The sequence below is a fragment of the Oculina patagonica genome, chromosome 5, assembly GCF_052425735.1.
Source record: "Oculina patagonica isolate OP01 chromosome 5, crgOcupat, whole genome shotgun sequence".
Lineage (NCBI taxonomy): Eukaryota > Metazoa > Cnidaria > Anthozoa > Scleractinia > Oculinidae > Oculina > Oculina patagonica.
In genome coordinates, this window is record NC_135762.1 from 12,578,337 (window position 1) to 12,602,019 (window position 23,683).

Genomic DNA, 23,683 nt, shown 5'->3' on the forward strand with positions numbered 1-23,683 from the left:
TCGATTAGTCATTGATTGCATTGATTAGTCATTGATTTCATTCATTACTCATCGATATCATCTCATTCTGGTGCGTAATGTAACTGCTTATGCCAGCTGTTTCCTTATGCCGAAGCAGTTTTACTTTCCTGACAAACATCTATAACAAAATCTATAGAGGCCCTGCCAGGGGTGGGTCTCGTGTCGCTTGTCTTAATTAAAAAAAAAATGTTCCATGTCGCTGTTTTATCGCTCTTCGTGTCCCTGTTGGTAATTAAATTGAAGGAAAATTGCTTGTTGTTGTCGGAATTTTAAGTTTTCCATTTAAGGGTTGTCATTTGTCGCGATTTTATTTTATGTGCTGTCGCTACTTTTTGGGCCATGTCGCTTGTCGGAATTTACCGTGGCAGGGCCTCTCTAGTCTGTTGTTAGTTTCATTTTCAGACTGGTTGGTTCCTGTTCAGGTTATTTGACCTTTTATGAAGGCATTATTTTGTCAATAGGAACGCCAGTTTTGAAGAAAATTATGTCTAACACAGATAAAAAGAATCACAAACGAACAAAAATGGTACAAGAAAGCCAGAAATGTGTCTTTTGTTCGCAGCATAATAGTCGATGAGTGATCGATGGGTCATCGATGAGTAATCAATAACACCAATACCTAATCAATTACATCAATAAGTAATCGATAGGCCACAAAATTTTTCGGCTTCGATTAGTCGTCGATTACTTATTGATCATCGCCAATAATCAATGACTAATCAACTGGCGTTAAGGAGAAAGGCGAAAAACGGCTCTAAAAATGCCGCTCTTCCACGTACCTCCCCACACCACCGCCTCCTCGCCCCTCCACCCCGCTCCCGTTCTTCAATAACGCCCTCGCATTCTGGATGCATTTCACGCTTAACCATTGTTACCGAGCCAAAAAATGGCAGGAAAAGTAAAAAGAGAAGCTGTTAATTGACCTTGAGCTAAGAAAGGTGACCTTAATTCCATGTTTACGAATATTCAAACACGCTATCGTGATAAGCCCAACTGTGAATACACGTCCAAATAAACATGACAAATGTACAGAGAACGGAAATTTTCTTTGATGAATGATTTTTGTTCTCATTTTCAAATTTCCCATTTATAGTCAGTTGTACAAGCAAAAAATTTCCACTTTCTGTTAGGGAATGTTTACTCACCACAAAGGAAATCGTGGCATCTCGAGATGATTTAAAAAAAGCGATACTGCCGAAAGCTGAAAGGAAGTTGATCATGTGACTGGTGTTTTTCAAGTCTTGCTAGCTGCTCGTTGGTTTTCTCCTCAGTTATTCATCTCGATTACGAGAGAAAGGCAGTGATTAAATCCCTTCAACGTTTCACGCCACTTAAACGAGTTGCACATTGAACGAATTGCCATCACGGGAAGCAATCCTGGTAAGCTAAGCTACAAAAGTGCATGTAATGATGTTGAATCTCTGTTTAAAGGCACTCGAAATACAAAGATGCGGTGTTTATGTTCCTGGCGTTCAATTCTTGATAGTACAATTTTGTACGAATCAGTTGGTCTACGTACAGTTTCCCATAGGTAATCGCAATCCCATGCGATTATATAACATCTTTTAAAAAACAAGATACGTTAACGTGATATACGTTCACTGGTTGATGATGGCTGAAAGGGCTGTTCTCACTGCTCACATCATAATTATATAAACTTATCATTTTCATTTCTACTTTTTAGCGATTTTCATTCAATAATACATTATAATACCAGCTATTATTAGATTATTAGATTAGTAAGATTACTGAGTATTAGATTTTTATACTATTATATTTGATCTTTTACAAAGTTTTTAATATATTTTTGGGATGCCTAAGGGCATCCTAGTTGTTTTCAGGGTGCGTGTGTATTTCCCTTGGGAGTCAGGATAATTGGATTAACAACCGAAATAACCAATAAAAGCATCATATATAGGTCCCTTGGGTGTTGGGCAAACCGGTTTTAGCAAGATTGGGTTAAATTGTGAGGAATTGAGGAAAACAGGTTTTTATGCGGAAGACAAGGAAATTAGTCAAATGCATGAGCTCGAGGATAACTGGTTTTGCAAGGTGATTAATCGATTGCTTCTATTTTCGTGTTCAGCTGCGTGTAAACAAAAGCGCTTAAGTTGCTTTCAATAAACCGGGGAATAAACCGCCCGACCTAGCTAACATCTAAATTATTCAATTACAGCTGGACTCTCATTCCTCATATCGTTAGAGCGACTGGCGGAATTACGTTGACTATGCCAATATGATAAGTAAAAGCGAGTTCTTTTTGGTATTTTCCTTCGTAAAAGCTGAAATTCCTTACCGTTCCGTTTCAGTGCGTTGCTAATTAAATCAGCTAAATCAGTTACATGCGGCTGACTTTTCCCAATAATATTTGATCAATACAGTACTGCATGTGTCTTAAAATTTAAACAAAGTTTTATCAACAAAAAAGTGTTTGTTTGACTTAAGTAAACTGTAGTAAAAAATACTCGTGAATTAAGACGTTTTTCGCCACTTTTGTGTCTTCCGTGATGTCTGTTAAAATTTAATTACCAATCAAGTAAATGCGCAAAGAGCTCGCTTTATATTTTTCGCAAATACATCGCTTTATTCGAACTTTAAAAGCATTGTAGTCGCCGAGTTTAAGTCTTTTGTCGATCTTATTTTTTTTTCGCTCCTAGCGATTAGTGCCGAGATTAAGACATGCACTTTTCGCTAGGGACAATAAGAGGGAGGCTTATCAGGTTCTGTACAGTGGTACTCCCCTTTAAAGTGTTGTAAAGGCACCTTGAATGAATTAATTGAGATGTCGTTCATGTTTACGGTCCTTCAATGTTCTCAGTTTTAAATATCTTATCCTGAACTATATCAGTGACGGGAACACTTTGGCGGCTAACGTCTACCGCAGTTGCCCTTATCATAAAAAAATACTATAACGGAACTCTTCCGACCAATGCAGTCTACGGTTTATTATAAAGCATTACGGCATCCCCATTTGTTGCTACTTTTCCAGCAACAAATGTACTTGTTTTAATTGTATATATTAGTATTTTAACCATATTCAGACCGGGCTTTTTTGGACCTTCTCTGAACCCCTATGTAACTTCCAGAATATTTAAGCAATCATAATGAAACTTATAGGATATATAGTGTGTCCAAAGATCTTTCTTTTGGTATACGTCACGTGGAGTGATGACGTCACATCACGTAACAATTACATCATGATGTCAAAACAGCCGCCATCTTGGATCCGCCATCTTGGATTTAAAAATTTTTCCAAAATGCCAGAAAACCACTTAAAATTACTGCAAAGTACACAAAATCAATAAAATTGTGCTTAAAAACCGCAGAAAGGTAGAAATTAATTGCATTAAAGTTAATTTTCATTAAAAGAAACAAGAAAATTACAAATTTGGGAAAACATGCCTTTCAAAATGCCGTTGCCATGGTGGTGGTGATGTCAAGTTACTGACACAACATCCTATCCTACCAAATTATTCCCAGATAATTTTAAGATAAACTCAGAAAGTTTGGCAGGGTTTGGTTAAGTCTTGAAAAAGTTATAAGCGTTCGAAGTCAGCGCGGGCCTCAAAAGCCCCCCCCCCCCCCCCCCCTCCCGGTCTGAATAGGGTTAAGGAAAACGACAGTTTTTTAACTTTGTAAGACATGTTTCTTTGGTCATCTTCAGTTGAATGATTTACAAAGCACAGTAAGTTGAATAATTAGTAGACAAGAAATGCTAATTGAGACAAATAGTAACAACAGAACGTGAAAATTTTAGATTTACATGGTGTAATTGCTGATTGAGGCAAGGTAGTTCCTTTTGAATATGGATAGCCTCCTTTATCTCACAAGAAGCGACAACGTTCAGAATTCTGAAGATGTTTGAAAATGTGAGAGGCCTTATCACTGGCTAAGTGCTCACGTACGCGTGTGGAAAAGGAACTACCTTGCCTCAATCAGCAATTACACCATGTAAATCTAAAATTATCCTTTATCCTTTTCATAGACTACCAACAGATGGAATCAATGTACTCAATGTGCAATTACAACGTTTTAATTAATTAATGGATGGATGGAACTAACCTTAACTGCAGTAATTAAGGCATTAATATTACATTGGGGAGGGGTAGTAGTTCAGGTGATAATCAACTCGAAACTCGGCAAAAGTCAAACAAATTCAAAATGCACTAGCTTCCCCTCCCTCTTTGCATGTAACTATTGACGGGTCCTCAGATCTACTTAGTACTGTACCCTAGTAGGTTATTCTAATCTAACTGGCAGCCATTTTTTTATAAATATAAAAGAACAATTTTCATTTTTCAGGCTTAAAATGCTGTATCTCAATAACATTTTGAGGCCAAAATTTATTGGATTACAAGATTTCTTTTCTCGAAAGTTGACCAACCCTACCCCCTGCCCGCACCGCCCGCCCTCTCTTCCAAAATGCCCTCGCATTCTGGATGTATTTCAAAGTCACGATTAACCATTGTTACCGAGCCAAAAAAAATGACGAAAGAGGCTGTTAAATGACCCTGAGCTAACGAAAGGTGACCTTAAATTTCCTGTTTACGAATATTCAAACAAGCTTCCGTGATATCACCCCAACTGTAAATACACGTCCAATCAAGCGTGACAAGCTAAAAAAGTGTACAGAAAATTAATTGAAATTTTGTCTGATGGATGATTCTTGTTTTCTGTGTCAAATTTTCTTTATAGTCAGTTGCCCGAGAAAGCCTGTTTACTCACCACAAAGGAAATCGCGGTATTTCAGGTGATACTGCTGAAAGCTGAAAGGAAGTGATCGATATTCAATGTGAACATTACGTGACTGGCGTTTTTCAAGTCTTACCTAGCAGCTCGTTGGTTTTCTCATCAGCAATTCCCGTTCGTCTGGTGTATTCTCTGTTTAAAGGTACCTCACATACAGTTTTGAAATCATTTATGTCATTCATGTCTTCATGGCACAGTTTTCCCCAGCCTGTCTAGCATCAATATTCGCAATCGCATGCGAATTCGAAACGTGCCAAACAGGACTCCATAAGCTGATGAAGGCACTCACTATGACAAACAAAGAATCTAACGTATATAGCCTGTGAAATCATTAGGTTTAGGTTGGTGCTTTTCGTTTTGGTCGCGTGAACATCGTATCTACTATTCTTCCATGTGGAAAGGCTTTATTTTCTTTATTAGGATATGGGGTGGGGGTGGGGGGAGGGGGTGGTTATTCACATATATGAGCTATATAGGTATGTGCCGCTGTGAAGGGCATATAGAAATCATAGAGTTTTTGTCCAGAATAGGGTATAAGTTGCCGAGAAAGTAACCAGAGGTATGAAGAACTCAGTCAAGAATAGGAATAGAGACTCGGAATAGAAAAAATCTGTTCTAAACGTAAATAAAATCCTCGCGGCAACGTTGTTGACGGACGGTTTCCCATTAAAAACACTTAGAGTGACACAGTTCTAAAAACAGAAAGTCTGGAATAGGGCAGGGATTTTCACTAGCTAGTCTAGTAAAGAAATTTCAAATTGAGCTGAACATGGTCTGCATGGTATATGGTAACGGTTTCAGAGTCCCCAAAACACACCCCCACCCAAAAATATACAGAGTACCCTCCGGATTAGGATGTGTTACAAAAATATTAAGCTGAAGTCAATTAGTAGAGCTGGGAAAACAAATAACGTTCGTTACTGGAAGTATGTCAGTTACTTAGAACAATTATACAGATAAATTTTGGACGTGTAACTCAAGGGTCCTCGAGATTATGTTTTTTGGAAGAGTTTATCTTCTCATCGATCAGTAATGGTAAGGGTTGTTCTATGTATCGACTATGTAAAAAAGGTTTATCGCATCCGTTTTTGTCATTAGCTGCTTGACTGCGGAATTCTTATTGTACCTTGTATCATATGAGGTAAATACCCACAAAATTAATTTTTCTGTGTAACACATGTATTTCCTTTTTGTCTATGTTGAATTACGATTTGCGATCGCCCCCCCCCCCCCCCCGCCCCTGGGATGGAGCGGGTATTTGGGTCAATTCTTGCTGTATGCCGTGCCGCTGGCCTTTCAGAGCCCCTACCCCATTATAGTCTATCATTTTGTCAATTATAGACCCCATTTTAAACACTTTTGTGGCAATGATATTTTGCGATCCCAACTAAGTCACTTTTGGTTTTTATGCATCTACCTCATAGACAATTTAACTTGGTCATCCTAAAACGAATTGACACATTTGTAAAACAGAATGTAGAGCACTTAACTTTTTTTCTACAAATATTCTCGTACATTTGCTAACCGTAAATATTTTCAAACGTTCTGTTTTCAAGAGCGCCGATTGTTGAATATTAAGGCAACGTCACAAAATACGATAACATTTTTTTACCGGAAATCTTCCAATTTTATTTTTCTATACCAAAAATCCCTGTATCGGCTCGCCAGAATTCTCTTACTCCCAAAATCACGAGAGTGTGCAACCCCATTATAGTAACTGTATTGAAAATTACAATCGAAAGATCATAAAATTTTATAAAAAAAGGAATACAAAAATGCAATGATAAAGTCAATCCAGCGGTACAGACCCATCGGCCGATTACTAGGAACTATCCCCCCCGCCCGGGATTTGCCTTATTGTAACTCACTTATGCTCTCAGCTAAGAACTGCAAACTAAGCGTTATCTTTCAGGAAATGTATAATAACAAAATAATTCGTGTTGAGGGAATAGCCGGCTTCTGTTATCTCGAACTAGTTAGCAATTCGTAATAATTTAATTCGTAATAATTCGTAGCAATTCGTAATAATTTAATTGACGCCCGAGGCGTCTATTAACTGGGTCCTGGGGGTGGCGTTCAATAGATATGCAGCATTTAAAAAAGAGAGGCGTTTATTTCCCTTTTGTCTGAAGCATGTAAACTTTTACGTTTTACGTTCTAAATATACTTCACAAATCGTACATGTAATTGACAAAGCCTGTGTTGCAAACGCTCAAATGGCCCTTTTCCTTGGTGTTTCACAAACATATTTACTTTCCTTTTTATGTTTTCTATCGATCAAGCGAGAAAATTGAAGCAATAATGTCAAAATTGCTTTGGTGGTTTCTGGTTTTCACCCTTGTCGTGATGGTGGATCAAACAGAAGGTCTTTGGCGGAGGCGTCGACGTCGACGACGAAGTTGCTCAGCAAGAAGTTGTGACGTGAGTTCTTGGAGCTGGTGGAGTTCTTGTAGCCAGAGCTGTGGCTGGGGGAGACAGAGCCGTTCACGCGATGTGATCAGTTCTGCCAGTTGCGGCGGTTCCTGTCCGTATGCTCTCTATGGCAGCCAATCTTGCATCAATCGCTACTGTCCAGGTGAGGAGCCATCTCTGCATACTGTTTGATTTGAAAATCTTTTCTTAACTTCAAAACAGTATATTCTATTCTTGTCCTGCCGAGTCAGTGTATTAATGACAGAAAGGTTTTTCGAAGTAAGTATTGCAGTTTCCTTTTCAGCAGATTGTATTGATCATTTCGTTTTCCGTTTGCCTCTGAGACTTAACCTAACTATACAAACGTAAAGACTCGTTTTTTTTGGTCAGCTGCAAGAGGTGACCACCGGCCGAATGAATAGCTTCAGCAACAAAGCCCAAAAAGCTGCATTACATACAGTGAAAAAGGAAAATAATCAAAGTGGCTATGAGCCACTATAAAACTTGGAAGATTTATTATGAAACAAGGATCGAAAACAATAAACTGACAAATAAAGATTTGCTAAAACAAATGATGTTAAACTTTCCACACTTCAGTTCACTTCACTTAGTTTGATTCTCATCTAGCTGCTCATGGAGAGCAGGCCGAAAGGCCAAGTGATAGAGTTCCCATCGGTTGCAAATTGTTTACTTTCTTTCTTTTTTTCGTTTTGTTTTATGAAGGTTAGGCAAAATAATAATAGCTAATAATACCATTAGAAAAAATAATTTTTGGTCTATTTCAAGAAAATTGACATTAATACAATATTTCGGCTGGTAGTATAGTTAAGCATGCATGTACCTTATTTATAAGCCGATCCCAGCTATAAGCCGAGACCCTAAACTTTTCCTTCAAACTATAAAACAATCCACGCGCAGCGAATCAACATATTCGTTAAATCACAACTATGTAATTGAAAAACAACAAATCACTGATAAAAGATGAATTGATTAAATAAAACCGTACACACGCGTGACAAAAATTTCACCTGAGTTCAGAATCCCATCTCAAACAATCACGCCTTCTTACGAAGAATTAAGCGGTTATCGATCATCATGCCAAAAGCTACTCGTTTTCAAACAACTAAACCTTCAAATTGAAAGCTGTTGCCGAGGTAGAGACCGTTCAGAACAACTGCAAAATCGCCAGACAATACGGGGTGATTCCTGATGATTCAGTGAATCTTCAGTTGGACGCAATTCACCAAGTTGCTAGCGAACAGATCAAGCAGATCAAATGGGTGAACTTTAAATGTCATCAAATCGAAACGCGATGTACTGTTACCGGTATTTGTCGAGTATACTCAATCCAATCACTCTTTTGAAATGGTTTCTTTTAGCAGAGAAGTCGTGGTATTATAAGTTTGGGCTCCTGGTTTTGAACAAAAAATATTACATCCAGCCGATTTCTGTCAGATCGGGTTACAATGTTTACCAAGGCCGTAGGAACGACCGCTTCTGATTGGCCAGTTTGTGGTGTCGCCACAACAAGTCAAGACAAAAGATCGATTCCTTCTTGACCCTTCTTCCCTTGAAAAGTCACGTTAGCAGTGATTCTGCAATTTAACTAAACTTTAAGGAAAGGAACAGAAGGAAAGGAACAGAAACAGTCCAGGCAGAAATAATTCTTGTAGAAGAGATTGCGGGGAAATTGTTTAAGACATGCGGGATTTCGAATGCTCTCGACAGTTCAAAAGACGATCACGTACTCCGACAAAATAAATAATACTCCAGAGCGAGCCAATAAACGACGAGTTCCAACCTAAATAGCAAAGAAAAGACGAATAAAAACTTCATTCCTAACGTTGCTTCATTAAACCAAGTAGACCAAAACCAAAAGTAAATGGTAATGACCAAGAATAAATTACAAAAACTTGTTAATTTTCGTTTGTTGATGATCGCTCGGCTTATAGATGAATATTTCATTCAAATTCAACTCTTTCTAATACCACCGATTTTTTTCGGAAATACTCGGCTATAAGTCTAACCCCTAATTTTGTTGAGTTTTAACCAGTTCTCAGTAAGATTTGATGAAAAAATCAGAGAAGAGGTCTAATTCTCTAGAGGCCTTTTAACCCTTGCACGCATTGTGTGCATATGTCTAACAGGAAACGAGTGAAGGAGTGAAGGGGTGCAATCACTTCGCTCACTACAACTCTTTTCCGAGTTAAAAAGAGAAAACATTTTTCAAGAAAACATTTTCTGTCGATTTTTCGTAACCATGTCCATCTGCTTTACATATTTTGCACATGCAGTAAATGGTGGCTGGTCAAGTTGGAATAGCTGGACCTCATGTAACAAATCCTGTGGAACTGGTGTTCAAAAACGTTCCCGATCCTGCACGAATCCACCAAGACGTTATGGAGGAAGTTATTGCTATGGATCATCGTCGAAAGAACAACAGTGCAACAAGCAACCGTGCCCTGGTAAGAAATAAAACGCATAAAGTCGAAAGTCGAATCTCCTTACACAGACCAAAGCGTCCGTATTACGGAGTTAAGGGTCACAGATTTAATAAGCGTATTTTACTTCGCTGTTTATCATTATACTGATCAGTTACAATGATGGTGGTACATAGTTCCAACGCAGACATGCAAGCACGGACAATCTGTAGTAATGTATGACACGGTGCGGATTCAATTTATTACTGAGTGTAAAAATTCCTAGGCTAATTCGCAAGCTAGTTCAAACTACTATCGTACGGCCTGTGTAAAAATCACGCAAGCTCATGGCAAGTCTTGTTCAATTAATTCACCATCATGGTTATAAACTTAACATGGTCCATATTTCGGCATTTTTCTGGAGAGTTGTCGTGAGTAATTTCCATGGGTTGGCCCACGTTCCCTGAGAGTTGAAAAAAAAATCTCATGAAAACGTCATCTTTTAACTCTAGGCGATTCTCTTTCTTATTTGCCTGGGCTAGGATAGGGTTAATAAGAAAATTGTTAACCGGCCAAACTGGAATTAAACAAACTTTGCAACTTACTCAAAATGTATATACCACTTTTAAGTGGTAATAACTATTTAGCTTTACTTGTACTGTACACTCACTCATATATTGTTGTTTCTTTTACTGGAATAAACTAAAACGCAAAAAATGGTCAATACAACCTACAACAACTGTAAGCCCGTAGCTTTAGACCGAGGCCATGTGTAATCCCGTGGGCCTTTCACGAAAATTTTAATTTCTTTGCAGAATCTATAGTTTAAGAGGTGCTAAATAGCCTAAAAAAAGATTGCAATCTTTTTCAAAGTCATTTAAGCCTAATTTATGCAAATTAGATTTTGACCCCAAAACCACATGGTACCCAAGTCTGGCCTTGTTTTTTCCTATCCGAAAATGCTTTCATAATGCACAAACCTTTGCATACGTGTACTTTTTAGTCTGTTCTATTAAGGCCATTACTTATTGGGCACGTCAAGCTACTGTAATTCTTTTCCCGCAATTTTAGAGTTCTGGCTCAAATTAACAAGTGTCATAATTTCTGTACAAATCCAATGTATCACTAAGAAATGCTAACATAGCATAGATGATTTTGCATAGCGAAGCATTTCCTTGCTTCTTTTAATGTCCAAACTCACTAAGTTCCAAACTAGCTGACGGGCCTAGATATGGCAGATCCTCATCAACATTGATATCTCTTGTAACATGCCCAACTGAAAGTGTTACTGTTCCTGTTCGTACATTCACTTTACATGAACCACACATACCGTAAAATTCCGGTTATAAGCCCTGGGCTTATACAACTTCGTAAGGGGTTTTGGGTGGGCTTATAAGCGGAGGGGCTTATATCCGGGAGGGCTTATAAGCGGAATAAAAAAAGCGTTTCGAAACGAGCCACGGGCGTGTTGATCGAAATACGTTTTTAAGTGAAAAACGCATAATAAAGCAACATTTAGCCCTGTTCAGTACTGTCATCCGGTAGAGGGGGGCTTATATCCGGAGGGGCTTATAATCGGATGTATGTTTTTGTTTCCAGGTAGATGGGCCTTTAACCGTGAGGGGGGGCTTATAACCGGAATTTTACGGTATTTGTGCATTTGAGGTTGGGCTAGCGCTTCCTGCACGTACAGCTCATTGTGTTGCAGGTTCCTTTAAATCCACACTTTATCAACTCCAGTACGGCCTTGGTGCAGATGGAAGTGTGGTTGGAACAGGCTGTAGTCTACCCCCATCTTGTTGCCAGCCGTGTAATGTCGAGCTAGGAAAGCTGCGATTGGGATTGTCTCAAGACTTCCAGTCCAATGAAACTAAATTAGCATGCCTTGTCATCTGGTGTAGAGTTGCTTCATTACGGGGGTAGCTGTTCATCTACGTATTGTCTCAGGTTTTATTGCTCAGGGGCTTTGGCCATAAAAGGCCAAAGTAGAATTAGAAGAGCAGAAGTTTCTGTATCATTTTATTAAGCAATAAACAGCACTTTCTAGGGCTTTACTGGCGTAATAAAACCACGCCGGCCGGATGTTGGGAGAACACGAGAAAAGCTTGTAAATCACGAGCCGTCAGCTGGCGAGTGATTTACAAGCTTGTCGAGTGTTCTCCCAACATCCCACGTGGTTATATTACGCCAGTAAAGCCCTAGAAAGTATGGTTTATTGCTTTTGTGGAATAACTATGGAAAACGTTCGTCAAAGAAATAGGAATCTAATTCATATTTTGTGATCAAAAGTCTTATTCTCATTATATAAGTTTATCGGATGACGTTGTAGACCAATCACTGTGGATTGACGCGACCGCGGCAAAAACGCTTAAAGTTCTCTTAAAGCTTTAAAAGTCATTAGAAAGGAAAGGAAAAAGGCAAACTGTCACGGAAAAAGTGTATTTTAACGATTTTAAAGTTCCTTGTCGTGGAAATTAAAATCTAGCAAATTAAAAGTAAAAGTTTACAAACTTCACAGACTGACGAAGGTACCTCCGCAAACTCTGCTTTATGAATTTATTTATTCCATTTTTCTTCATTTTTGCCGAGTAACGTACTTGGCAGAAAGCACTGAAAGCACATAAACTAAAAGTATAGTTCAAGCGCGTACAAGGACTCAGCGTATCAAAATAATTCAAGAAAGATTTCAACGCCACCAATTTGATGTAGTTTTTATTCCTTTTAAATAGCGTTTTCGAGTAAATGTTGAATGGAACGATATCCATGTTTTCTTTTTTATATTTTTCCGATTCGGTGAAAGGGGACCTGTTTATTGTGTTCCTTCTCATATTTTTGTCTCTGCGTTTTCGTTTCAGTTCTCTTGTTCCTTCGCTCCAACTGTGCTGGGCGGAAAATTTATTTATGTGATCCACCTTGAGTAAATTTTCTTAATGATCATTTACGAGAATCATATCCTCTGTTTTAACCACAGATAGACTTATGCGTGGTCGAGCGTAGTGCGGCCATGTCGGGACGCCGGAAGCGGGAGTTCCCCAGTACAATAGTACATAGGTTTTTTGACCAATTTGACCAATCAGAGCGCGCGTAGTATCTGAGTTATTTGCCCGATAATAACACTGCGGTGTTTTCCAGATATTTCGCATGTAAAGTAGTAGTCGTCAGGTAAATGTGCTTTCGCTGATGAGAGAGGATGAATAACCAAATAAGGTGTTGCGTTCTAAACCACATAAAGACCATCAAAATGCATGCCTTTTCTACCTGTATTAAGACAAGATTATAACCATACACTATCTGAAGTAAAAGCATCGGCCAAAAAACTCTCAAAACCTCTTAATCTAGAATCGTTAATTTAAAGGTGATTCATTGAAAATATGTAGTAAAAAAACTGAAGTGCATAGCCAGTATTTCTGAAATTAAATCGCGTGTTATGATATTCGTTCTATTCGTTCAGTCTTGAAACAGTAAAAATTTGTTTTTACACCTGCATTAATGTATTTTATTTAATTTTACAAGTCCCGAATCAAAGTGAAGGCATTTTTTGGTCATTCCTCATTTGTATAATGATGTCATACCTTATTTGCATAAAATCTGCCTTAAAATTAATGGCTTTGAAATAATTGCAGACAACTTTTGCTTTCGATTCAGCACTTCTACTGTAAGTTTTTGCAAAGAAACTAAAATGTTCATGAATGCCCACTGGACCGAAGTCTCTGACACATGGCCTTAGACTACTAACGGGAATTAGCGTTCGTTTGCTTTGTTCAGAGGCCTGACACAAGTTGAAAGCAGAGTTGGCCCTGGGGAGGAGGTTGTTGTTTAGATTATCCCGATTCTCCTCGCAGCGAAATCCCACCTGCTAAGCAAGCTATCTAACTTTATCATCATTCACGGTATAAATTATCCAGTTGATGGCGGTTGGTCAAGCTGGTTTGTGTCGACACCATGCAACGTTACTTGTGCTAATGGGACAGAAATCCTTTCACGCAATTGCACAAATCCAGAGCCTAAATATGGCGGAACACCTTGTCATGGAGCCGCGCAAAAGAAACAGGCCTGTGCATTGAAGCCTTGTCCAAGTAAGTACAACATGCTTTTTTAAAAAAGATGTTTTCTTTTTCTATGAGATCTCGTATGAAACGCCTTTAAGTAAGTATAACAACTAAACAAAAAACTACTTGTAAACACAAACATAAGCTCTATCCTAACGCCCACGTCAAGGAAACGCCACTAACATTGACTAAGAGCGGTTTTTGTGTACAGTAATTTGTGTTTGCTTTGCGTTTGCGTCTTTTTAGCTCTAGTATTGGCTCAAAACCCTTTTGCAACTTGCCATAACTAACAAAAAACGCGTAGTTCCCTCATCCACATGTGATCACACGATCGGTGTTTGATTGACAGCACTAGTAGGAAAAAACCTAGTCCAAATCGTCCATTGGTTTATATCACTCCTGATTTGTATTTAAAATAAAAACAATGATGATGATGATGATGATGATGATGATGATGATGATGGTTATTATTATTATTTTACAGTTGACGGTGCTTGGTCAAGTTGGAGTGAATGGATTCACTGCAGTAAATCCTGTGGACCTGGTATTCAGCAACGCTTAAGGAACTGCACGCGACCCGCCCCCCGTTATGGCGGGAAAACCTGCCCAGGGGCGGCACGAAAAAATCGTTGGTGTTACTTGCGTCCGTGTCCTGGTAAGTCTAGAGGGTCTGGATGAGGCTGCTGAAATCTCAGTTATCGGATACATTTTTGGCGACTTCTCAGCTTTCAGTTAAATTTCTCTGCTCTCAGTAAATTTGGCAGATCCCAGAGTTCAGCTATGAGATAAAAAGCTCCGTAATTTTTCAGCTGACAATTACAATTTGGATCTCTATTTATGATATATATAATTTATGTTTCAGTTCCTAAAAGATTCAAAATGTTACACATCGTATACATCTGTCAACTTGACCATTTAAGTTGAAGTCTGCTATCTTTTTACTCCCATCAGATTTGTTGCTAAACGGGTTCATAGATACGATATTTTGAGTTAGGAAACACTTTTAGTTTTACCTACAAAGTAATTAAGACAGAATCCACCAGGAAAACGAGTAATATTTATTTACGTTGGACAAAAATCGAGTATCTTATTACATGAAATTTTCGCGACACTTAAATTTCGCCGAATTTCGCAATTAAAAAATAATCGCGAAATTAAAGTGACGCGAACAATAAGTGTCGCGAACATAACAGGGCGCGAAAATTAAGTGACTCACACTAGGTCAATAATCAGGAAAGAACGAGTTTAGTACCACTGAAGGGAGGAATTTTCAATGTAAATGAATGTTGTGGTCAATTGACTCAAGAACAATAATTCACGTATAAGCATGAACTGAGAACTGCTCTGTTGTTACTGTTGACATTTAGTCCCACCGTTGCGTTTTTCAGGTTTTTGTTAATTTTGACGTTATTGTTCCTTTGATAAAGTGAAAAACGCGAAATTAAAGTGATTCAAAATACAAAATTTTCGCAAAATCGCGAAATTTAAATGTCGCGAAATATTATGTGCACCTCAAAATCGCGAAATTAACGTGTCGCGAAAATTTCATGTAATAAGGTACTAGAATAATTAAAATCCTATTGCGTTATTTCCTACCCTTAATAAAAGGTAAAGATGTAAGTGATTATCCTTGATAACAAACAACAACAATTTCTTATCATAGCCTGGGAAAATGAATTTAAAAGTTCACAAGCTACAGACAAAATCTCACGTGTAGCCATTTTGTAAAATTGTCTTTTAAGCCATTCAGTGGAATTCAGTGGAACTTCGAAATTGGTTTTCGATGTTTGGTGTTGTTAAGAAAGATTTCTTTTGATAAGATATTCGAAGCAGTAACACAAAAGCTTGCAATAAGGTGTAAACGATATTGGTACATAATTTTGTCCAATAACTACTCGGAGTCCTGGCGGATTCCATCTTAAACTGTCAATAAGAGCAGTTACAGAACTATGATGTGAGAAGTGAGAATTTTTGTAATGATAACATTTATTTATCACTTCCAGCTGAAAGAAATATAACAGCGATACCAGAAGTACATAATTATGGACTTCTTCTGGTGATAAAGTTAATTATACTGTTGGGTTAGACACACTTGAATTTCTTAATTTCTGTGACAGTTCATGGTAGCTGGGGTGCCTGGAGCTTGTGGTCTCCCTGTGACAAAATCTGTGGTAAAGGTGTGAAGGTGCGCACGCGTTCCTGTACAAATCCACCTCCCTTTTATGGAGAAGGCTGTGGCACTCATCATTATGAGTCAAAGGAGTGTGCCTCAAATACGTGCCCAGGTTAGGACTGTCTGTCCTTCTGTTTATCTGTTCCGTCCGTCCGTCCGTCCGTCCTCCCATCCGCCCGTCCGTCCCTCCGTCTGTCCGTCCTTCAGTCAGTCAGTCAGTCAGTCAGTCAGTCAGTCAGTCAGTCAGTCAGTCAGTCAGTCAGTCAGTCAGTCAGTCAGTCAGTCAGTCAGTCAGTCAGTCGGTCCATTCGTCAGTGAGTCAGTCAGAATACAATATAAAAATACAGCGATTTCTCAGCTTCAACTAGTTAGAAGCTAGATGAAGATCATGTGAGTGAGTTAAATATGCATACAGCCTCCATGTTTAATATATGGGGCGCTTTGGGGTTAACACTTTTAAGGGGCTATGTCACGCGCGCTATGCCATAATTTTGCCAATAAAAGACTTTTGCTCTGCAATTTAAAGTTTAGAGCTCTTAATTAACGAAAATAAATAGAATTACCTAAAATACCGTGACATAGCCCCTTTAACAGTTTAAAATTTTGTTGCAGTGCACGGCAGCTGGAATGCCTGGAGCTCCTGGTCTCCCTGTGGCAAAACCTGTGGCGGGGCTGTAAGAGAGCGCACTCGTTCCTGCACAAACCCACCTCCCTTTCATGGTGGGAGTGGCTGTGGCTCCCATTATTATGAGTCCAAAGAGTGTGCTGTAAACAAGTGCCCAGGTGAGCGTTTCAAACTTGTCTTGTCTGTCGCTGGCTATTCACTGAGAGTTGTTAAGTACGAATGGCTTTATTTTAAGCATTTAGCATTTAGATCGATGCGAATTAATTGAAGGCTGTGCGAGCGGCAGAAACGTTAACGATCGATATCTGGAATAAATCTTCTAGTATCTAAACACAATCTAAGATGATGCAAGGGAACGGCTAAGAAACAGCGTTTGAGGGCGTGTCCATTATCGACGGTTTTTCTTTACTGGAGATTAAAACTGAATTGTTTTTTGTTTGGTTGGAACCACGTCCAGTATCTGCTTCATGTAGGCGTCCTCTCTAGACGTTCGCTTGTTTCACGTCCTTTGGCACTAACGCTTTAAAAAGCGCCCAATTCTCTTTCCAAAGACTTAAATTTCTTTTATTTAGACAGCTATAACATCCATTATCTAACGTCAAAATATATGTTGTGCCTTAAATTTATCTTGGTTTAAAATCTTTCAAAACAGTTTTACTTTTTTATTTCGCTTTGTTTTAGATTATGGTAATGATACGAGACAATGAAAAAAAAAAAATAAACTGTTTTAAATAAACTTAAACCGAAATAGATTAAATAAGGGAAGACTCTTAACTTCAGATCCAGAGCAGTTGCTAAGGGATTGCCAAAGACTGTATATTGCGGCAAGCGATTTTGGAGAGTTTTAACGTTTTGTTTTTCTGTAATGGTCACAAGACTTGTCAAATATGGCCGTGATTTGAGATTCTTGAAGGACACGTCAGTAGAACAAACCTGTGCAAAAAGCTTATCCCTACGAGGTCTGGTTTCCAAAATATGATAGTTAAAAGCCTTTCTTAGCAACAAAGTCGTAGTTAACCCTTGGACGTACAAGCAAATTCATACCCCCAGCATCGCCGTACAAGGGAAGGGGGGGGGGGGTGGTGGGTGGATGGAACCCCTCCCCGGAGTTTTCGTTATATTAAGGCGAAAAAAAATCCGTAGCTAACTCTACAAGATGACATAATTTTAATTGGCTGTGACGTCATATGACGTCAAAGGACGTCATTAGAGCCGCCATCTTGGATCCGCCATTTTGGATTTCAACATTTTCTTAGAAAGTCACAAAATAACGGAAATGATGTAAAATAAAGCCAGAATGCTTATGGAATGTAAAAATAAACAAATCGTGCAATTCCGTTTCAAAAAACTGGGAAAAAGAAGAAAAATGTTTAAAATGACGATTTTGGCAAGACCTGCTTATAGTTATGACGTTGCCATGGCAACATCAAATATCATGGACATATGGTTGACATATCAAAATTTCTGCAAAGAATGGATGAACAGCTTCTGAAAGTTTCAGCATTGTAGAGTTAATCCCCTTTTTACCGAATGGTAATGCAGATGACGTGTAGTGATCATTCTCGTTCTCGAAGTGACGTATTTCCGTCACTCCATTCTGATATTAAACCGCAATTAATTCATGCATTTAACAGTAAACGTGCTGACAGAAAGGTTCTTTAAAACTCCATTCAGCACATGTCAATCAAAAACAAATTATTCTTCAACCTCGTTCCCAGGGTCTCTCTCTTTCAGGGAACAAAACAAATCGAAAGAGCCGAGGATCAGTTACACTTAACCTCTGGTGATAAAAGAGAATAGAATTCACTCTACGATGCCTCAGAGCATACGCTGTCAATGACCCATTCACGTAAAAAACATGCAAAGGCAAATAAAGTGAGATTGTGACATTACTGATAGCAGCTATAAGCTACGTGCAGTTACGCTTGCCACGTGACGCGTTTTAGTAAACTCAACATTCATGGACACATTCATGCACGTTTTTGTTTCGCGTCACATCATCGTGTCACGTCATCCGTTTTTCATCTTTTTGAGTCGAGCAGAAACGCGCATCTGTCTCTCAAATTTTATTCGCTACTCAAAATAACGCTAAACCTGCTGACAGAAAAGTAAACATATTCAAAACAAATTTACCTAATGCTAAAATGGATCAAAGGTTACACTTAAATATTCTTGTGATGAAATAGAATTCGCGCTACGAAGCCTGAGAGCACGAACCATCAATGACGTACTTCCCTTGGAAAGTGAAATTGTGTTACTTTATCGAACGCTCATTTGAAGAAAAAAAACCTATCAATGACCCATTCACGCGAGCAAACATTCAACGGCCTATTTAAAGTTAGCCTGCAACACAGGCTAATTTAAAGTGAGATTGTGTAACATCATTGAACGCTTATTTGAAAAAAATATATATATCAATGACCCATTCACGCAAGAAAACATTCAAAGACAAATTAAGTGAGATTGTGACATTACTGATAGCAGCTATGAACTAAATGTAGTTACGCTTAAATCATAATAAAAAATTATTACGTTCGCCATGTGTTGTGTTTTAGTTTTAAACACCACATCCACAGCACGTTTTTGTTTCGCGTCACGTCACCTCGTGACACGTCATCCGTTCTTCATCTTTTTGATTGGAGGAGAAACACGAAGTGCTCGGGCGTATTTTTCTCTCAAAGTTTATCCGCTGCTCAAAAATAACGCTATCCGTGCTGAAAAGAAAAGAAAAGAAATTCACCAATTGTTTAAAAGGATCAAACGTAAATATTTTGGTGGTGAAAACTGAATAGCGCTACGACGCCTGAGAGCACGAGCCAAAAATGCGAAGGTCGACACTTCATTCATCGAATTACCATGAGGTTACTCGAAAAGCCTTTGATTTTCAAAATTTGTAAAAAACCTTATGTGGGGGGAGGCATATCCACCCTCCACCCCCCCCCCCGCCCCCTTGTACGTCCGAGGGTTACCCTTAAACCCCAACATATATATCTGATGAACACCGAAATTCTAGCTGACAAACATTTTTGTATGTCACGCAGTCCATGGTGGTTGGTCAAACTGGAGCAACTGGACAGATTGTAGCGTGACATGTGGAGCTGGAGCCAGGTTACGCGAACGGCACTGTGATAATCCCGTACCGGCCTATGGTGGACGTCCTTGTGAAGGAATTCACATGGATAAGAAGCCCTGCAGTACTGGTGAAGTTTGTATAGGTAGGTTTTACATGATGTAACATCCCGACCGAGCAGTTTATTATTCAAAGCACTGCAGCTCAAATCTGAATGTATTCTGTAATTGCCTTTTTTTCTCCTTTTTAGCTCATTCTCAAGAATGAGGTATTAGAGTCATACAGATGTTGACGGAAGTTGTTTTGCACGCGTGTGCGTGTACCAAAATTGTGTGGACGGAAGTTGTAGAACGGAAGTAATTTTACATGCTACCCTTCCCCCCTTAGTAACGTCAAAAATAACTTCAATAAAGCTCAGATGCAAATGTGAAAAGAAATGAAATCCTTGTATAGGGTAATAAATAAATTTAGATGAAATCACAATTTCGGAACTGTCTACAATGAACCAAAGATAAAGCTACGTCAACTCTCTTAATTGTAGTAATGCACGACCCGCACGCGTCGTTATTACAAAAATTTATCAAATGTAAATTTTCATTTTTTTTCTTTTCTAAGACCCCTCAACATGTCTTCGACCCTGACCCCAATCTGTCTACGTCCAAGAGAAAGTATAAAGAGCGATCTAAAAAATAAAATATTCAATGGAATTTTTTGGTACGTTTGAAGCAGAGTTGGTTTTAGCTGGTGACGTGACGCAGCTGATGTTCACCCGCACGCGACCCTGCACGCATTTCTGTTCGTGCACAATGAACCAAAAATAAAATTACGTCAACTCTCTTTTTAGAAATGCACGATCTGCGCACGTGGCAAAATTAGTATCAAATATCTATTTTTTAGCTCTTTCTAAAAGAATGAGTATTATAGTGGATCAGATGTGGACGGAAGCGGTTGTCGTCCAGCGCGTGGGCAAAAAATGTGTGGACAAAAAATGTGTGGACGGAAGTTGTAGAACGGAAGTAATTTTACATGCTACCCCTCCCCCCTAATGTGAAAAGAAACGAAATCCTTTTATAGTTTAATAAATAAATTCACATCAAAACACAATTTCGGAACTTTTAAAAAGGGAAACGTGTATCAAAAAGTCGAAATGTTGACAACCTGGGGGTTCATTTTATCATGTGCTGACACGTAATCAAGGTTCATTTTAACGTGCGCTGTTACACGCAATGAAGTCCCGCCAGGCAACCGGAAGTAAATTTAATACACTACCCCTCTCCCGTTAGTAAAAGTCAAAAATAAGTTCCATGAAGAAATCTCAATATGGAGTGACGCTTGCCATATAACGTGTTCTAATTAACGTTTATAAAGCTCACTGATAAAAACACGATATCCGAGCAGCACGTTTTTGTCTCTTGTCACGTCATCTCATTTCCCGTGACTCACGTCATCCGTTTAACACGACGTGTTCGTGCGCATCTTTCTCTCAAATTTCATTCGCTGCTCAATCCATGAACAATGATTGTCACTGCCCGGTAGATGCGTGCTGACAGGTTTTCACATGTGTATCTGAGCTTCGTGGAAGATGTGAACTATTTACACACTATCCAGCCAGAAGAAAGCTCGTAACCACAATGTCCACACGTTTTAGCAGTAAAAACATGTTCTTCAAATAACGAAATTATATTTGTCAAGAAGACGAAAAGCTTTGCAGTTTAATTACACAATAGAAATACCAAACGACTGCGATCCTTCTAAGATCGATTAAAGCGATTTATTGGTGAAAAATATTGTGAAAGCCCTTTCCGTGTTTAATTGTTATGTAAATATTCTAGCTTTTCTGTCTATGTTGTTGTTGACTTTGTACATTTTCCATCAATAATAGCGCTAAGAAGAGCAAACAAGACTGGATGTCTTCGGATGTCTCGTGTGTTTGCTGGCACAGAAGGGTAAAGGAATGTGCATGCATGCAAAAACTCCACTGTTTCGCAATTCCTCCCCGCGTAATACTGATTCTCGACCTAGGATCTTCTCTTCTTATCATTTATATTTTTATTTTGCTTATCGTTCCGCGATCCGGAAACGAAATACTATTTCTTTTTTAAATAACTGCTTGTGGACATTTACGTAGCGGGGAATGGGGCCATGTAAAATTACTTCCGGCTGCCTCAATGGACTTGATCGCTTGTGTCAGCGCGTGTTAAAATACGTGAAAATACGTTTAGGGTCCCTTAGGTCTAAACAGCTGGGCAACTTGATTCACGTTGCACCATTTTAAGAAGATGTGAAATTGTGATTTCATTTCTTTTCACATGCGTATCGGATTTTGACTTTACAAGGGACTGTACTTGACTTACTGTACCAGTACATTTTCATTACCCACCACCACTCCCAAACCCTACCCCCCCCCCCCCCGAAAAAGGCAGAAGAATGAGCTGGCTCTAAGTGCCCTTTGATTTAAGCTGGAGTTGGTTGCTATAACAGCTTTCCTTCAGATCGCCTGGCAAACTTCACCGACGAGATCCAGTGGCTAGGTCACTTTTCGTCACAAATGCAAAAGATTGTAAAGAAATGCGCTCATCTAGCAGTAAAGAAGCGAAAGAGGTTCTTTGCAGTGGAGGACTTTGGCAATTGTTACGGAGCGCAAAATTTTACCTCTGGCAGTGAATCGAAGGCCGCCCGGTGTATTTTTGGTGTCGGTGTAAAGCACCATTATTACGTGTACGAGGCTTCCATGTAAGTGTTTTTTTTAATGAGTTGTCATCGAAAGAAGTAACAACAAAAATGATGCGGTAAAATAATCTTATTTAGTTTTAGCCATTTGTCGAAGTAGTTTAGTACAACATCTTATGTGCATAGGTCAATGCAATTCCATTGCAGTTTTTTTATATCATTAATTTATTTTTGAACTAGTATTAAAAAGTTTCCCTTCCATGGAAAAAAAATAAATTTCGCCGACGAAGGTGAAAGTGTCCGTGGCTGCGTATTGAGAAGGACTGTGAATGGTTTTTCCATGGAAGGGAAATTTGTTGTATCTTTTGATGTTTAAAGTCTTTGAACTAGTATTATTTTCTTCTGCGTTTCGTTTTCGTTTTCAGAACATATGTAATTCCAATTGATCATGATTGTAAGGAAAAATTGACACCTCATAACAACTATCTGATCAGAATCTCAGATAGGAGGTGAAGTTCTTTGAAGTTTTGTTTGAACATGTAATTCCAATTGATCATGATTGTAAGGAAAAATTAACACCTCATAACAACTATCTGATCAGGATCTCAGATAGGAAGTGAAGTTGTTTGAAGTTTTGTTTATTAAAATTTTGTTTATTAAAATTTGGCGGTTAAAGTCACATGATAAACGCCCGCGAGGGGGGGGGGGGGGGGGGCGCTGCGAAAGGTATGGTTTTGAAGCAGTTTAGTCTGCGTGGGATAGGGTTTAGAAATCAAAGAGTTTTGGTCTAGAATAGGGTATCATTTGCTGAAAACCATAATAGGAAAAAAAAATCTCGGAAGAGTAAAACCCGTTCTTAAACGTAAATAAAATCATCGCGGCAACGTTGTTGACAGATGGTTTCCACTGGATTGTTTTTTCATTAAAAACACAAATAGTGATACAGTTCTTAAAAAAGCAAGTCTGAGGTAGGGTAGGGATTGTTGGTGCATAGTCTAGTAAAGGTTGCAAAATCAGCTGAACATGGTCTGGTATAGGGTAAAGGTTTCAGAGTCCCTGCGACACACCCCTACTCAAAAATATACAGAGTACCCCCCGGGGACAAACGTCGAGGTAGATCGCTGTGAGTCCGTATCTACTGTCCCTTAGTATTAAGGCTGTCGACCTGGACAAGTGATGGTTTCTGCGGTCCTCCTCTTTAAAGTGTCACCTTTCCTTGTGAGACAGTAAATTTATATACCAGACAGGTTTATGACGATTAAAAATATCCAGCTTTTAAGAACGATTTAAAAACACTGAGAGACTTTGAGCGGGATGTGCGACAATTTTTATTTTTTTAATTAGTTGGACGAAATATTGTTATCAAGACTTTATACAATTCTAACGAAGCTTTTTATTTTTCTATTTTTATTTTTATTTCGTGACGTACCTGTATACTATCTTTTAAGCTAAGCGTACCGACCGCGTTAAATAAAGATTGTTGCTGCTGTTGTT

General features: G+C 38.7%; 1 protein-coding gene across 3 annotated transcripts; it reads left to right on the forward strand.

The window, feature by feature from the left end:
- The first annotated feature begins 1,255 nt into the window (after positions 1-1,255).
- Positions 1,256-23,683, forward strand: LOC144655533 (coadhesin-like). Of its 3 annotated transcripts, XM_078515774.1 has the most exons (10): positions 1,256-1,401; positions 4,717-4,912; positions 7,053-7,345; positions 9,477-9,647; positions 13,508-13,678; positions 14,136-14,306; positions 15,769-15,936; positions 16,437-16,607; positions 19,491-19,664; positions 21,979-23,683. In XM_078515774.1, exons 3-10 carry the CDS (start codon positions 7,072-7,074, stop codon positions 22,254-22,256), a joined length of 1,578 nt encoding a protein of 525 aa, XP_078371900.1. In that variant the 5' UTR covers positions 1,256-1,401; positions 4,717-4,912; positions 7,053-7,071; the 3' UTR covers positions 22,257-23,683. The 3 variants fall into 3 exon arrangements, with proteins under 3 accessions (XP_078371900.1, XP_078371901.1, XP_078371902.1); XM_078515775.1 differs by lacking the exon at positions 4,717-4,912 and having other exon boundaries at positions 1,291-1,401; XM_078515776.1 differs by lacking the exons at positions 1,256-1,401; positions 4,717-4,912 and adding an exon at positions 1,532-1,552.

Coding starts and splice junctions, on each gene's coding strand:
- LOC144655533 (XM_078515774.1), top strand. CDS start 7,072: ATGTCAAAATTGCTTTGGTGGTTTCTGGTTTTCACCCTTGTCGTGATG. Junction 14,307..15,768: donor TTACTTGCGTCCGTGTCCTG/GTAAGTCTAGAG, acceptor TTTCTGTGACAG/TTCATGGTAGCTGGGGTGCC. Junction 15,937..16,436: donor TGCCTCAAATACGTGCCCAG/GTTAGGACTGTC, acceptor ATTTTGTTGCAG/TGCACGGCAGCTGGAATGCC.